The sequence below is a fragment of the Solea senegalensis genome, linkage group LG2 (genome assembly GCF_019176455.1).
Source record: "Solea senegalensis isolate Sse05_10M linkage group LG2, IFAPA_SoseM_1, whole genome shotgun sequence".
Lineage (NCBI taxonomy): Eukaryota > Metazoa > Chordata > Actinopteri > Pleuronectiformes > Soleidae > Solea > Solea senegalensis.
In genome coordinates, this window is record NC_058022.1 from 3,749,867 (window position 1) to 3,765,757 (window position 15,891).

Sequence of the window (15,891 nt, forward strand, 5' to 3'; positions counted from 1 at the left end):
TACTTATATTATAAGAATAAATACTAAAAGAAAACATGACATTATTTTATTTCAAATCTTTAAAACTATTGTAGATTGTTTTGACAGGAAATAGCCACCAATGTAAAGTATAAACTGGGTACAAATAGTAGTATAGTATAAATAAAGAGGACAACTTCATCTGATTTGGTAGATTACAGAATCTTTTCTAAATTTAAATTATATTGTATTATTGTATGTTTTATCCATTTTATATATATATAAAAAAAGAAAACATGTCCTCATTAGGAGTCGGTGGGTGTGAGACTGTTTTGATATTGATCCACGCACAAGTCACACAAGGTGCACACAATATATGGGAAGATAAAAGCAGCAGTCTTACCAAACACGTTCTACGTGCTCTTCCACCTTGTGTGTACTTTGAGGATGCTGTGAAGTCAGTGAAGGCAGCAGGGAGAAACCAGTGATGGGATCTACTTATTGACAAATGTAAATAAATGCTCTCTAGGAGGGCAGGTCGTTTTTTGTAAACCGCAAAGTAAAACAACACTAAAGAAATAGAGCGACTGGAACCGCAGCTTGTTAAACATGGAGGAAAGGGATTAATTTTTTGTTATTGGGAATGATTAAGATGATGTATAACTGGATCATGAGGTTTATTGCTTAAGGGCAAAGGCATTTAAGCCGAAGACACAGTTGATTTATTTTTGTGTCGGTGTGGAGGATGAGCTGAAGGCTGTGTGGGACAAGTCTGTTTTTCTGAAGAAAATCTGAAGAAGGATGGGGAGATCATGATATTTCACCACTCAGTGGCCCGAAAAGAAGCCTGATGTAATTAACTGAAGGTTGAAAACCCACCCGGTGATTTGAGTTACAAAAACTTAAGAAAGAAAGAAAACTCCTCTGAACTGCAGAAGAATGGATCCTTTTGAGAGTCCTCAAACCGACAAAAGGTGAGCAGCTTTCGTCATGTGTTAGAGATTAATGGAGAATTATCAATCCTCTCAAAAATAAAATTGGTGCTGTACATATAAATAACTTAGACTGGAAAACAAAACAAAAAAATCTAGATTTTAAAGTAAACTATTGTAAATTTTTTCATATAATGGCTCATTTGTGTTTCGGAGTTCCGGGAAAAATTTCAGAATTTGGAAATAAAAGTCAGAAGGTCGGAATTCTAAGAAAGTAAGTGAGAATTTTGAGATTATAATCAGAACTCTGAGATTAAAATCAGAAAGTCGGAATTCTGAGAAAAAAGTCAGAATTCCGAGATTTAAATCAGAAAGTCGGAATTCTGAGAAAAAAGTCACGATTCTGAGATTAAAGTCAGAAAGTTGAAATCCTGAGAAAAAAGTCAGTTATGCGATTAAAATTCAGAATTATGAGATTAAAGTCGGAATTATGAGAAAAAAAAGTCAGAATTCTGAGGAAAAAAAACAGAACATTTAAAGTCAGAAAGTTGGAATTACGACATTAAAGCCAGAAAGTCGGATTTGTCAGAGAAAAGTGAGAATTATGAGATTAAAGTCAGAATTCTGACATTTTTTTTCAAACTTTTTTTTTACATGTGGCCCTAATACTCTTCCATATCTGTCTGATCCTCAGCAACTCATAACTATGTTGTTATGGTCATACTGAGTTTTGTGCAGCAGGAAAAGGTTGCACAGAAAGGTTTTTGCGGCACTGTAGTTCCGCGGTACGGATGTCATTTGCAGTACTGCTCAACTGAGATCCGCCTAACTGAAAGTCTCCCTTCTGCAGAAAGGCCAAGATGATCTTTGGCCTCAAAGGCAAGAAGAAGAAGAAGAAGCCAACAAAGGACCTGGTCCTGGCAAACAAGGCAGCTATGGGTAAGGCCTGGAAAACAAACACACTCACACACACGCACATACAAGTACACACATAATCCTGCTGTATTTAAAGTGTACAGTAGAGTGATTATCTCTCATATCAAGGTGAGACTAACCCTTGTCAAACAGTCACATGTTGAATATTCGACCGAGAGTGTTTATAGTCACAGTCATTATCGGTTATCTGTAAAATTAGAACATCGTGCATCACATGACATAATTTGGTCCAATTTTATTTGTCATTCTCAGTGACTATTGACAAGGATAAATCAATGTGGACTTAATCTGATATGAACAATTGCATGTTACTGAATATTCTCAATTAATGTTGCACTAAATCACTTTATAAACTTTCTTTCTTTTTACCTTTGTCTCATTGCTATTGTTGCCAGCACTTGCTAGCTTAAAGTGTGTGTATGTGTGTTCTTTACTTTAAGCTAGCAAGCACTGGCAACAATAGCAATGAGACAGAGGTAAAAAAAATTAAGTTTATAAAGTGAAAAACAAGAAAAAACAACTGTAGAATAAAGAATTATGGACTAAAGCCTGGAAACTGTTTTTCTCCTGTTTTGTTGGCATGTCTAAACAAATATGGCTCAGTGACACAAAAGCCACAGTTAGCAAAACTCTTCCAGTTGCCGCGTGAATTATGCTAGCTGTGTCCAAACAGTTTTCAATCTTTAAACCATATTTCTTCACTCCACAGTTGTATTTACAGTTGTATGTTCCCAGTTGATGTTTTTAAAATGTATATCATGTACGAGTTGTGCTAATAGCTAGCATAGCTCCTCCAGATACCACCTCCACCTCCACCATTTTAGAACAGAGAATTTTGCTGTATTTGACATTATTTTAAAACTTAATTTTGAAATCTTAGTTACATTTTTAATCATTTACATTTGGCAAGGTGGTTAGTAACACATTTTCAGCAAACAATTAGTATCATAATGGATTTATCTGTTGATTTATTTCTAAAAATGTTGAAAAATGTGTCCACCAAACCTGGAAATTATGATGTTCTCAAATATCTTGTTTTGTCCACAGACCGAACCAAACCACAAAGTTATAGTTTTAATGATTTATTTTATTGTTATGGAGCAAATAAACCAGAAAATATTCACATTTAGGAAGCTGAAAAATCAGAAAGCTTGTTTTAGTTATTGAAAAAAAAAAACTCTCAAACCGTTTAATCGATTATGAAAATAGATGACAATTAATCTAGTAAGGGATTAGTAAGTGATTAATTGAATAATCGTTGCAGCCCTAGTAATCTTAAACTTGTTTTGAATAAAATATTATTTGGATTCATGCCTCCATTAAGTGGCAATTGGAATACTTAATTTGACTTTAGCTGAAGTCATCCTTGCAATGTGCGACCTTGTTCAGTTTAAGGTAATCAGAAAATGTCATTAACGTACAGTGTTTTATTCAGAATATTGTCTTAATCTGGTTCTTATGAATATTGCAGTCAAATGTAAAATATGTAAATTTCCTTTACTATTCTTGTACCAGGAAAAGTACAATCTCTTAGATTTCTTTTAGCTGAAGTGTTAAAGTGTTAGTTTAGATAAATGGGCCTTTGAGATAATTTCTTAAGATAGGGGGAGATAAGGTTGAGGAAAGTAAACATATTTTACTTGATTTCTCTCACAAGAAGAGTGTAAAAATAAAAATTGGTGCATGTGTGTGTGAGCAGAAAGTGAGTCAGAGATGCCTCCTGAAGAGACTGCTGTTGTGGAAGAAGAAAACATTGAGGAGCAACCAGGACCCTCTGCTGTCAGAACCAGAATAATTCCAGACAGAAAAAGGTGTGCAATTGGAATATTACATAACAGATGCATTAAAAGTATAAGAATGTTTTCTAAGCCACGGGAACTAATGAACAGTACACAACGAAGCACTGACTAAAGAAAATTACTCAGCTTTTTATCATTACACCTTTTTTCTATAACCTATAATGCATTCATGTTGCAATGAAACTTCCTGGTTAAACACACTGTACATTGCTGTCAGTTGTCTTTTAAATTACATTCTCAGAGATAAAACTTTACTTGTTTTGTGTCTGTTATTGTAATATTATTATTATTATTATTATTAGCTTTAATATACACATACAGTGTCTATCTTTGTATGTCTGATTATAATTTTCACTTCACTATAAACTTCCAAAGGACCAAACTGAAAACTCGCATCCAGAACGGTGAAAAGAAACCACAGAGCTTCCAGGTAATATGACACATTACTCAGTCATGGAAAAAGTACAATTAAATGTATTTAGGCAAAGAGGAAAATCTAAAAGTAGTAAAAGAAATTGGAATGAATTAAATGAAACGTAATAGACTATTTAAAAGCTTTTGGCCATCATTCTGAAACACATTTTTTTAGCTTCACATCTGGATCTCTCAAACCCAAAACAAAGTCAAACTGGATTAAATGAAACAAAAAACTAAGCTTTTCTTATTTTTAAGTCGTTTTTAAGTAATAATTTTAATTCAATATTTATTTTTTTATTATTTTTTTTTTAAATGACGACATAAGATGCATATGTAGATGAATGTCTTTAATATGAATGTCCCATAGATTTCCATTAACATCACAGAAGCCAGACAGCTGGTGGGGGAAAACATCGACCCCAGCGTGGTGATTGAAATCGGGGATGAGAAGAAACAGACGTCAGTGAAAGAAGGAACCAACGCTCCCTTTTACAATGAGGTCGGAAACAAATTGGCATAAATCAGCCTCATCAAACTTTATTGGTGATAATATGTGAGTTTGTTCACTGTCCTCTCACTGTCTTTTTTTCATCCATTAGTATTTTGTATTTGACTTCTTTGCCCACAAAGACCTCTTCTTCGACAAAGTTATCAAGCTTTCGGTGAGTACAAGTGGTAGATCAGTGGTTCAGAAATGACCGTTAATGACACATTCAGATATTTCATCCTTGTATCACGTTGACTGCATCTTCAGGTGATGCATACGAAGATGCTGAGGAGTACCTTTATCGGCTCCTTTAAGCTGGACGTGTGGACAGTCTACAAACAGCCAGGTCCTGTCCACCTTGTCGTTGTCTCTAGACCGTAATAACCAATAATTGCTTCAATAATCAGGGTTCATTTTGGGTTAATATTGATGACATGCGTCTCTTCTTTCCTCCCTCAGGTCATCAGTTCGTCAATAAGTGGGCCACGCTGACCAACCCTAGTGACATTAGCACTGGGGTCAAAGGTTATGTCAAGTGCGACATCAGTGTCTCGGCAAAGGGAGACGCTGTACAACCAGGTCCAAAAGCGAGTGATGCTGAGGAGCAGATAGACAAGTATGATACACGTCTTTCCCCTAAATGCTTTAATCTAATAATACCCTTATCTATCTAAAATATAATATAATAAAATTGGTTGTCAAACTCATTTATAAAACTGAATAAAAGCTGTATGTAGAGTAAGGTCACGGTGTAACTATATTGCTGGAAAAATAAGCTTTTATTTTGTTAATTTCTATGCATTATCAAGATTTTTTAGGCATTTAATTTTTTTTGGCTACTACATACTGTATCATATAAAATATTTTGCAGTCATGAGTACTTACATCCATTTTCTGCCCTTCATACCATGTTGCATGAGCATGTTTATCTTAAGTTCTTGTCCTAAAGAACAATAGATGACACATCTCTTTATATGCAGATGACACCCTGCTATTATAAGTTACCCTGTAAGCTTTTTTGTGGATTTTCTCCACAGGAACCTGCTGATACCAGAAGGTTTTCCCGCCGAACGACCGTGGGCCCGTTTCTGCGTGAAGGTGTATCGAGCTGAAGGCCTTCCCCGGAGTAACTCGGGCATCATGGCCAACGTCACCAAGGCTTTCATAGGAGACAACACAGCACTCGTAGACCCATATGTGGTGGTCAGCTTCTTCAAACGAGTGGTGAGTCGCATGTCAACTAATATAATATATGATGATCAGGACTTTAGGTGAGCTTGTTCCAGCTTTGAATCTCCTTACCTCATCTGTCAGGGTCGGACATCCACCCAGAAGTCCTCAGCCGACCCGGTGTGGAACGAACAGATTGTCTTCACAGAGATGTTTCCACCACTGTGTCAGAGACTGAAGATCCAGGTCTGAACAGTTTGTGTTTCCAATTTTTATTTTCCATTGTCACACACACACACACACAAAAACAGTTATTTTAACATCCAAATGGAACTCCTCATAGGTCTTGGACGCGGGAAGCATGGCTGATGTTGCGATTGGAACCCATTACTTTGACTTGAAGCGTGTCTCCAATGAGCAGGACGGCGACAGAGGTAATGCTTAAAGAGTGGACAGAGAATTGCATGGAAGATTATATTGACTTTTGTCTTATTCTCCTCATCTTTGTCTCTTTCCACAGGGTTTTTACCCACGTTTGGTCCTGCATGGATTAACTTGTATGGATCTGCCCGAAACAACTCACTGGGTGACGACACTGTGGAGATGAATGAGGGAATCGGAGAGGGCGTATCATACAGGTTAACATTTAAAAGTATTCCTCAGATATATGAATTTGGAAGGCATGTACCAAATGAAATGTCTGCCCAAATCTCGCTTGTGTCAGGGGGCGGATCTATATGGAGCTGGCAGTGGAGATTCTATCGGGAGGAAGTGGCACAGAGTCTAAACTCGGCAAGTTGGCCAAAGCCATAAAGGACCCGAAAGCAGGAAAGGCCGGAGGAAAGGATGCAGGACCACCAGCAGGAGGTGCTGCAGATGACGACAAGGGGAAAACGGCGCCAGCAGAGGTCCTGCCGGTGGAAGCTCCTCCTGTGGTGAGAATGCAGAGAACAGAGAAACACGTCCCAACATAGAAACACAGTGTAGTCATTGCATCACACCTGATTTTAAACATGTTTCTGACACAAGGAATACAACAAAGAAAGCTTCATGCTGTTTGGTGCACTGTTGGAAGCTACTTTGATTGACAGAAAGATTGGAGACAAACCAATCAGCTTTGAGTTCTCCATCGGTGAGTTGGCAGATCCACTTTTTTGAAAAGTTATGAAATGATTCCAAATTCTCTCTTGCTGTGGTTCCTCCCTCAGGTAACTATGGTAACACCTTAGAGACTACAGGACCGCCCACGTCGACTGCCAGCCCGACTCTCCATCGGAGGAGAAGAGCGCTGGATGTTGCTGACAGTGGTGACATGTCAGGAGCTTCTTTCAGCTCCTCGTCCTCCAACCCGTCTTCTCCCCTCCTGTCCAGAGAACCTCAGGAGTTGGCTTTGACGTCCATCACACCTGCGGAAAAGCCACTCATCGTCGAAGGAAACAGGTTTAGACACATCAGCATTTAATCCAATCGAGTATATTCATTTTAAACCATTAAGCTTTGGAACTGGGAGAAGGAAATAGAAGGTTTTGCCTCTTTGCTTTACAGTGTTTCCTCAAGTCTCTCTGTATTGTATGTACGCACATTTTAGGTACTTCATGTATCTGCCCCTGGAGAAGCAGAAGCCATGTGTTAATGTGCTGAGTCACTGGGAGGACAGAACCTACCGACTCTACAACTCAAATATGCTGGAGAATATAGCTGCTCTGTTTGTATGTACACACACACAGACACATATAATTGTTATTTCCACAAAATCAGTTTTGTCCCTTATAAAGGCCTCAGCTGATACAGACACATGACTCCATGTAGTCTCCTTGGTGTCCTCGGTGACACCCAAAGTCCCTTGAAATGCCTCTGGTCTGTCAACTGAGCTTTTCAGAGCTATCTTTGTAAAAAAAAAAATTCAACAATATCTTATTTATTTCAGGAGGAGGGTGTAGCCAGCGTGGGAGAGCTACATAAGAAGTCTGATCCAGAGGCGGCCCCAAAGCTCAAGAAAGTCCTAAATGAATTCTGCATGGATGCCAGGTATTCAGGCACTCTAATCCAAGTACGATATGAGCATGATGACGAAATGTAAATGCAACGCAACAAACAACAAGTTGCTCTGTATCGCTCATTGCATGCGTTTACATGCATGTTAAAAGTCCAATATTAGTCGGACAAAGACAATAGTTGGATTTTCTGAGTGTCATGTAAACATGTTAGTCCGAGTAAAAACATACTATTCTTAGTCAGACTAACATACCTAGATAATTAGATTATCTAGGTAGATTATCTTAATTAGAACGGACTGGAGTCAGACTTCTGCATATGCACCATCATTTCCTATGCCAGGAGATGGCGTATAAATTGCAGTGCTGTTGCCTGACTCAGTTGAGCTTGACTAAGCTGTGCGTGTAAACGTAGGGACTCTTAAACTATCAAGGGCCAAATCTTTGGGTATCAACCTTTTTTGCTCAGAAAACTGCCGCTCTCTGGAGATTTTCTCCACGCCAAATTTAAGATCATTAAAACACCTTCCTGCCTCCATCTGATGCTCGTCTTTACCATGTCTACACGTCATTGTTGGATTAGAGACTTGGTGATTGTGTGTTGCTGCATTTGTTCATGTTGTTATTTTGCTCCAGGAGTTTCATATCAGCAGCAGAAGCCAAGATGAAGGCGGAGCTGAAGTCCACTTATCTGACACAGCTGGACAAGAAGCGCCTTACCCTGTGTAAACAGGAGCTGGTGGGCAACTCGTGCATACACACACACACACACACACACCAGCACACATCAAGTCTCTGTATGAAATGTCTCACTCCACAGATGTGTGGGAGTCACAGCAGTGTGTGTGTGTTTTCAGGAGAGTATGATTGGAGAGGCCCAGTCTTTGGGGGAGAGGAAGAGGAAAGTTGGTGGTGTGAAAGAAATGCTGCAGGATGCAACAAAACTCACACAGAGACTTCGCTTCCTTGTGGAGGAGGTATGAGACTCACCCTGTGTGTCTGTTTCATGTACATCCTGTCAGTGTGTCTATAGGACACCGCCGTTTTCTATATATAACTTGAACGTCCTAACTTTTGCAGCCCCAGCACACACTACCAGACGTGTTTGTGTGGCTGATGAGCAACAACAAGCGCGTCGCGTGTGCTCGTCTTCAAGCCAGAGACCTGCTGTTCTCCAGCAAACTGGAGGCCCGGGGAGTCCACTGTGGCAAGATAATAACCCTGTTTCTGAAGGTAAACACACACAGAGAATTCACATCTTGAAGGTCCACGGTGTAAGAATTAGTGACATCTAATGGTGACTTTACAACATGGCAATAAAGTACAAAAGTACATATTAAAGGCTTATTCTAAGGCTAAAGGCTCTGTTTGATTTTTTCCATTGTAGCCTCCAGGGAAGCGTGTCGCAGGCTTCACTGTCCAAGCAAAGATAGATGTGCATCTGTGGTTGGGAACCTGTTCAGAGTCCGATTACATGCTGGATGACCTGCCTGAAGGATTCAGTCCAGCCTCAGGGGGCGCTGATGCCAACAACCCTCCAGCACACCTTCTCTGCACAGGTAACAAGACCCAACTATTAAGAGCTCTGTGTCTCCAAAAAATCTGCCTACACTGAAGGTAGATATTGACAGCTGTCGTTTAGTTTCAAGGTGTTTGTCTTACTCTTACTTTGTGTCTGTGTGTCTCTCCAGCCCAGCACAAGTTCCAGCTGAGGTGCCACATGTATCAGGCTCGTGGACTGATCGCCGCAGACAACACCGGCTTGTCAGATCCTTTTGCTCGTGTCACTTACCTGTCACACAGCCAAACCACCAACGTAAGTGTCCTCAAACACTAGTGAACCACCAAATTAGTCTTCTCGGGCCCGTACACATGAGAATGAGTTTAGGAGAAGCCACAAAAGTTCTGTATTGTATCTACTTTTTATCTCCAGCCCTAAAACACCCAGAGTTAAAAAAATCCGCAAAACACCAACCTTGAGTTTTCATACATCCAACCCATATGCAACTTTGGGAAAAAGATGATGTCATAGCCGGTCTTTGCTGCCGTCTTCGTCTTGTGTTTAGGGTTTCTGCACAACACACAACCTTTTAGGAATGAAAAAATTCTGTTTCCATGTTGATAAGGCCTTCGCTAGACCCCTTCTTCTTCTCAATAGATCTGGATTGTTCTGCCACTACAAAAATGGCTGCGTCATTTCTTGTTTTACAAGGTTTTGAATATATGGACACAAAGCAACCTGACCTTATTGTCCTGGTGTGTTTGCATGCTGTTGTCAGATTATCAGTCAGACTCTCAGTCCAACATGGAACCAGTGTTTGCTGATGAGCCCAATGATGCTGAGCGGAGACCTGCAGTATATCAAGCAGGAACCGCCACGCATCATCATCGAGGTGTACGACGACGACGCACTGGTACTGCCACACGGATAAAGACAAAGGATTTTTTATTTTTTTTTTACTGAACATAACATACCATCCTCTCTTTGTTCTCTCCCTGCTATTCTACAGGGCAAAGCGGAGTATCTAGGAGCCACAGTGGCAGTGCCTGAGGTCCGGTTGTCCTCTGAACCCTACACACCTCCAACCCTGCAGTACAGCCCGCTGCACTGTGGCAGCCAGTCAGGAGGAGACCTACTGGCTGCATTTGAACTGCTGCAGGTCAGTTATTGCACTATTGTCGTTATACTGCAAAAGGAACATGGACATACTGAAATTAAAATCATCACTGTGTCGACCATGTAGCTCCCAAAGTCTGGACGGTTGAATCTTCCGCCATTGGAGGAAGAGGAAGGAGGCAAATACATGGTTCCTGCCAACATAAGACCTGTTCTCAGCACCTACAGGCTCGAAGTTTGTGCATCTAAATGTGGGGGAATCATAGTGTTTTGGGTCTTGGGTGTGTTTGAAGAGACTGGTGTTAACTTCAACTCTCCACCAGGTGTTGTTCTGGGGTTTGAGGGAGTTGAAGAAGGTCCAGCTCCTGTCTGTTGATCGTCCACAGGTAAACACAAACAAGAACAAATGATATGAACAAACTATAGGGATCTGAAGATCAATATTTTTGAACTTAGGGACCTGTTTGACAGTGTTCTTACTTTTTATGTGTTGTTCTGTCAGCTGTATTTTATGAATTGTATTTACGCTATCGTCCCACAGATCACAAAAAACTCTTCTCTCTCTCTTGCTTACTAGGTCTTTATAGAGTGTGCAGGTAAAACTTTGCGATCCTCTGTCATTCAGAGGTACAAGTCCAGCCCGAACTTCACCACGCTGGTTGATGCCATAGAACTGGTAAGAACATTCTTGATAAGGCCAGCAAAACTCTGTGGACACCCCATCAATATGTAATGACACAGGAACAATCTTCTAAGAATGGATATGACGTCCGCTCTGTTGCCTTGTAGGAGTTGCCGGAAAATGTAAACCTTCATCCTCCTCTGAGTATCACCACCGTTGACTGGCGAGCCTTCGGTCGCAGCACGCTGGTTGGAAACCACATCATCAACAACCTCAAAGCATTCTTATACACTCCACCTCCAGCCCCGCCTCCAGCTCCACCTGCTCCTGTACAGACTCACACACCACCCACGGACCCACATGCAGCAGGACCTTCACAGGAACCAGAGCCACAGAGCTCTCAGGGTAACTGCACTGTGAATATGTTATATCATGACAGTGGCAATATTTTTCTCGCTGTTAGACAGCCTTTTATAGCTGCAAACTTAAGTTTGTAAACTCATCACTTTCCCACACCAAATTCCATAGACAAAATCTCAGATTTTAGCTCACAGTGACATGGAAGCTGCTGATCTACTGCTGCCACATTTGGTAAGCTTATACCACTTCCATACAATCTGAATGAAGAGTTTCAAACACCAAAGTAGTACGATAACCTATTTGAACTTAGTGCTGGAGGCAATAGTGGGGAAACAACTTCCTATGATGTAAAATTGCTGATTTCCTCAATGGTCTTTGGTGCAAGAGTGGAAAAAATAGTTTCCAATCATGAATAGCAGATATTAGAGACTTAAGTAGTTGTAGTTGATTTTATTACGTGATTATTAGGTGGCTGAAGTCAGTTTGTCCAACAGAAATGTCTCAGCATGCTGTAGAGACCAGTTCCACTCTAGCACTGACAAATCAGGATTTCCTTATCACTGTGGAGGAAGAGGCCCCGCCTCCAGCCCCGCCCACGCCGAAGAAAGAACACAAAAAGAAAAAGGTGAACATCACTGTGTGTAAATGCCGCCATATGCACTATTATCACACCTCTGTCTACATAATCTTGGTATGTTTTTTTTTTAAATCCAGGACATCACCAAAAAGAGCACTCATCGCTCCACCAAGCGGAAGAGGCGCACCATCGCTGATGAATCAGCAGAGAATGTCATTGACTGGTGGTCCAAATACTATGCATCTGTCGAGAAAGAGGTAGCGCTGGTTGTTGAGTTGTTGACTTCCAAATTCCAAAAATATTTGAAAAAGTAGAAAACATAATAAGATGTACTTATGCGTATGTTCCAGGCCAAACAGGAAGAATCCATGTTCCCACAGGGATTTGAAAACGGTAAGATGTGACAAACACGGTTAAAGTCCAGTGTAAAAAGGTATCTCATTGAACACACCCTTATCCCCTTTTGTCCTAAAGTGTAATCTTTTCATTTTTTTAAATCCCAACTGAGAACCTTCACAGACATTTAGCTCATAGTATTTTTAATGCCAAATTGGCGAAACTGTAAAATTACAAAGTTTACCCAGTATTTTTTTAAATTTTACCCACACATATTGTTGTGCATTGCAGCTCAGGAGTACCACAGCCTGCTCGGCGATGGAATACAGTTTTTAGGTAAGGATAAAAGTGCTATAACTGCGGGGCACAAAGCTCAGAAGATATTTTAGAAGGGGATGTTTTCCTGCTTTTTCTTCTGGTGGAGCTGGATGGAGGTTTTTGGACTGGACTTTGGAATGTGGAGTTCCTTAGGTTTCCAAAAGACTGAATCTTGTTTGTCCCTGCTAATTAATGACCACTTTGTCATCACACTGCAAAATGCCTTAATCCCTCTCCCTTCACATATTCACCGCAGTGCATTGTTTCTTCTTCTAAAAAAATGTCTTGTTTGTCAGCTGGGACCCACTCGGATGGAGACAAGAAGAAAAAGCAGAAAGGAAAAGTAACAATAGGGCCAAATGCTATTCTGCCCACAAAATTAGCCACACTCAAGGTACTTCATTCCCAAATGCTATGATTTGAAACTATGACTGTTGTGTTCTTGGTTTAGATGTTCAAAATGAAGCATTGCAAAGTGTAGTGGAGTGTTGCTGACAGCCTCCTGTTCCATGCAGATCTACAACAAAGAACTGGAAGCAGAGTTTGGGCCATTTGATGACTGGGTGAACACATACGAGCTGTTCAGGGGGAAAGCCAATGAAGAAGAGGGGTCAACTGATGAGAGGTTTATCGGCAAATTTAAGGTAAAGGCGTTGAGATTTGAGCACATTCTATGTTATCTTGTATCTTCAGTACCAATCGACCACTTTGTGGTGTCTCTTCAGGGGAAATTCTGCCTATATAAGCTTCCTGAGGAAGGGACACAGGACTGGGATGAAGTTGCAGACTCCGGAGAGTTCAAAGTGAACAGAGGAATCCCTCGCAACAGCCCGACTAAAGTCCTGATACGGGTTTACGTTATCTCTGTGAGTCTTGCTCTGTTCTGGACCTTGGACGTGTCGGGCTTTGCCTTGGGTTACTCAAGTTTTTGAAGTTACTGAGCAACTGGGTAACTTTTAAGGGAACTTACCTTGTAGACCCACAGTTTTATTTCTGTACCAACGGTTCTTCTTTCGGCTCTTCTTTCCAATTCTTTGGCGACCTTGCAACCATTAAAGTCTCTTCATCCGCATGTCCCCTGTGTATGTTGTGAGAAGACCTTAGACCTTATCTTCGACGTTCTCTCCTCTCTCCAGGCTTCCAACTTGCATCCAGCTGACCCGGATGGGAAGGCAGACCCCTACATTGTTCTTCGCCTTGGCAAGAATGAAATCAAAGACAGAGACAACTACATACCTAAACAGCTCAACCCTGTGTTTGGACGGTAAATCATCAGCTGAGTACACACTCTATTAATTTAACCACTTTTTTTTTTTTACACTTAACTTCTTTCTTTTGCCAGATCTTTTGAGATGCACGCAACGTTCCCTCAGGACTCTCTGCTGACGGTGGTAATCTATGACTACGACTTGGTGGGAGGGGACGACCTAATAGGAGAGACTCGGATTGACCTGGAGAACCGGTTCTTCAGCCGACACAGAGCCACCTGTGGACTGCCCAGTGAATACAGCATGTGCGTATAGTATAGCAGACATTATCCTTTGTTTTCCTTTACATTTTATGGCTTTTCTTACATCCTTCTCTTGTCTGCCAGTGATGGTTATAACGCCTGGAGAGACTGCCAGAAGCCGTCAGAGCTGTTGTCAAAGATGTGCCAAGACAACGGTTTGGACGGTCCTCATTTCAGACCAGGTCACATCACTGTGGCGGACAAAGTCTTCACTGGCAAAACGCTCTTCATGCAAGACGGTACAGTCAGAGTTTGTGGAAATCTGCCAGATTTTTGCTTTTATTTACATTGTCATGACTCTGCAAGTACTGAGTGACATCAATTATAAATGATAACGATGTGTACACGTGTTTCAGACCAGCCACTGGAGAACTATGAGCACTTGTCTCTGAAGATCTTGCACAGATGGGCGGAGATGCCAGCTGTGGGATGCAAGCTAGTACCAGAACACATTGAGACCAGAACTTTGTTCAACAAAGCCCGGCCCGGCATGGATCAGGTAAGCCGTAACCTGAACTAACCAAGCAACACTGCTCACAGACTAATGCATGTTCATAAATGGGTCTTTAACAGTTGTCTTTTGCGCGTAGGGTCAGGTGCAGATGTGGGTCGAGATGTTCCCCATGGACTTGCCTCAACCTGGACCTGCGGTAAACATCTCTCCTCGAAAACCAAAAGGGTGAGGAGCTGTTTTTCTGTATTCTATATTTCTGGAAAAGAGGTTGCTTAATAGGCAAATTTTTCTTGTTCAGGTATGAGCTACGTATGGTCATCTGGAACACAGAAGATGTGATTCTGGAGGACAGTAACTTCCTGACGGGTCAAAAGTCCAGTGATATCTATGTCAAGGGGTAATGACAAGCTCTCTTTGGATCAAGACATTGGTATTTTAGTCAAACTTCTTACTTCTGATGAGGAGCTTATGTTTGTTGGCTGTGTATGTCTTTCTCTATATGCGTAATTTAAAAAAAAACCAAAACAGTGTGTATTGACACTGACGGAAAATGTGTGGTCTTGACTCTCTCCTGCTTTTCTCTCCTTTTAATTCATTTTCTCTGCATTGTATCTATAAAGCATAGGTGTGAAATCAATTAAAAAATGTATGCTCTGTCCGTGTTTCCCTGTAGCTGGTTGAAAGGTTTAGAAGATGACCGACAGGAGACTGATGTCCACCACAACTCTCTGACTGGAGAAGGAAACTTCAACTGGCGCTTTGTCTTTCCGTTCAGCTACTTGCCTGCTGAGAAGGTTGCCAACAGATAGTTTCTAACTTGCCGCATCAAGGTGAACACCATAACATGAATGGAAATCAAACAGGTATTCATTCTCTTGCCTTTTTTCTCACAGGTTATAGTGTTACAGAAGAGAGAGAGCATCTTCTCTCTGGATAAAACGGAGCAGAAACTTCCCGCCATCCTCATCATGCAGGTCTGGGACTTTGAGACGCTGTCTTCTGATGACTTCCTAGGTGTGTATGAGTGTGTCTGACATGTTCCTACCGCGATTTAAGTGGTGAAATGTCACGGTAACGCAAACCAACCAACAACTGTAATCGGGTCGGTTCAAAAATTTGGAAAAAAAATTTTTTTTTGTCATATTTTGGACGACATACTGAAGTATGACTTTTTTGTCACATTTTGGACGACATACTAAAGTATGACTTTTTTTTCAAAATTTGGATGACATACTTATCTATGACTTTTTTTCAAAATTTGGACGACATACTAAAGTATGACTTTTTGTCACATTTTGGACGACATACTAAAGTATGACTTTTTTGTCACATTTTGGACGACATAATAAAGTATGACTTTTTTGTCACATTTTGAACGACAAACTAAACTATGACTTTTTTTGT

At 40.8% G+C, this 15,891-nt stretch overlaps 1 protein-coding gene across 1 annotated transcript in view; it reads left to right on the plus strand.

Annotated features, from left to right (window-relative positions):
- The first annotated feature begins 367 nt into the window (after positions 1-367).
- The window catches only part of fer1l6 (fer-1 like family member 6), a 16,879-nt gene continuing 1,355 nt past the window's right edge, over positions 368-15,891 (plus strand). Inside the window, exons 1-43 of the mRNA XM_044017638.1 lie at positions 368-932; positions 1,741-1,829; positions 3,526-3,637; positions 4,001-4,055; positions 4,410-4,541; positions 4,642-4,704; positions 4,797-4,875; positions 4,989-5,145; positions 5,567-5,753; positions 5,844-5,945; positions 6,043-6,133; positions 6,220-6,337; positions 6,424-6,634; positions 6,729-6,831; positions 6,908-7,139; positions 7,288-7,408; positions 7,627-7,727; positions 8,330-8,432; positions 8,551-8,670; positions 8,774-8,926; positions 9,081-9,252; positions 9,385-9,509; positions 9,973-10,107; positions 10,204-10,353; positions 10,438-10,545; positions 10,634-10,696; positions 10,888-10,986; positions 11,100-11,337; positions 11,787-11,917; positions 12,007-12,126; positions 12,220-12,262; positions 12,497-12,541; positions 12,820-12,917; positions 13,039-13,167; positions 13,249-13,389; positions 13,660-13,787; positions 13,866-14,036; positions 14,118-14,272; positions 14,390-14,532; positions 14,624-14,712; positions 14,786-14,884; positions 15,161-15,281; positions 15,381-15,501. Of these exons, the coding sequence (XP_043873573.1) occupies positions 898-932; positions 1,741-1,829; positions 3,526-3,637; positions 4,001-4,055; positions 4,410-4,541; positions 4,642-4,704; positions 4,797-4,875; positions 4,989-5,145; positions 5,567-5,753; positions 5,844-5,945; positions 6,043-6,133; positions 6,220-6,337; positions 6,424-6,634; positions 6,729-6,831; positions 6,908-7,139; positions 7,288-7,408; positions 7,627-7,727; positions 8,330-8,432; positions 8,551-8,670; positions 8,774-8,926; positions 9,081-9,252; positions 9,385-9,509; positions 9,973-10,107; positions 10,204-10,353; positions 10,438-10,545; positions 10,634-10,696; positions 10,888-10,986; positions 11,100-11,337; positions 11,787-11,917; positions 12,007-12,126; positions 12,220-12,262; positions 12,497-12,541; positions 12,820-12,917; positions 13,039-13,167; positions 13,249-13,389; positions 13,660-13,787; positions 13,866-14,036; positions 14,118-14,272; positions 14,390-14,532; positions 14,624-14,712; positions 14,786-14,884; positions 15,161-15,281; positions 15,381-15,501 (5,188 nt within the window). The 5' untranslated portion in view covers positions 368-897. The remainder of the gene's footprint in view (positions 933-1,740; positions 1,830-3,525; positions 3,638-4,000; positions 4,056-4,409; positions 4,542-4,641; positions 4,705-4,796; positions 4,876-4,988; positions 5,146-5,566; positions 5,754-5,843; positions 5,946-6,042; positions 6,134-6,219; positions 6,338-6,423; positions 6,635-6,728; positions 6,832-6,907; positions 7,140-7,287; positions 7,409-7,626; positions 7,728-8,329; positions 8,433-8,550; positions 8,671-8,773; positions 8,927-9,080; positions 9,253-9,384; positions 9,510-9,972; positions 10,108-10,203; positions 10,354-10,437; positions 10,546-10,633; positions 10,697-10,887; positions 10,987-11,099; positions 11,338-11,786; positions 11,918-12,006; positions 12,127-12,219; positions 12,263-12,496; positions 12,542-12,819; positions 12,918-13,038; positions 13,168-13,248; positions 13,390-13,659; positions 13,788-13,865; positions 14,037-14,117; positions 14,273-14,389; positions 14,533-14,623; positions 14,713-14,785; positions 14,885-15,160; positions 15,282-15,380; positions 15,502-15,891) is intronic.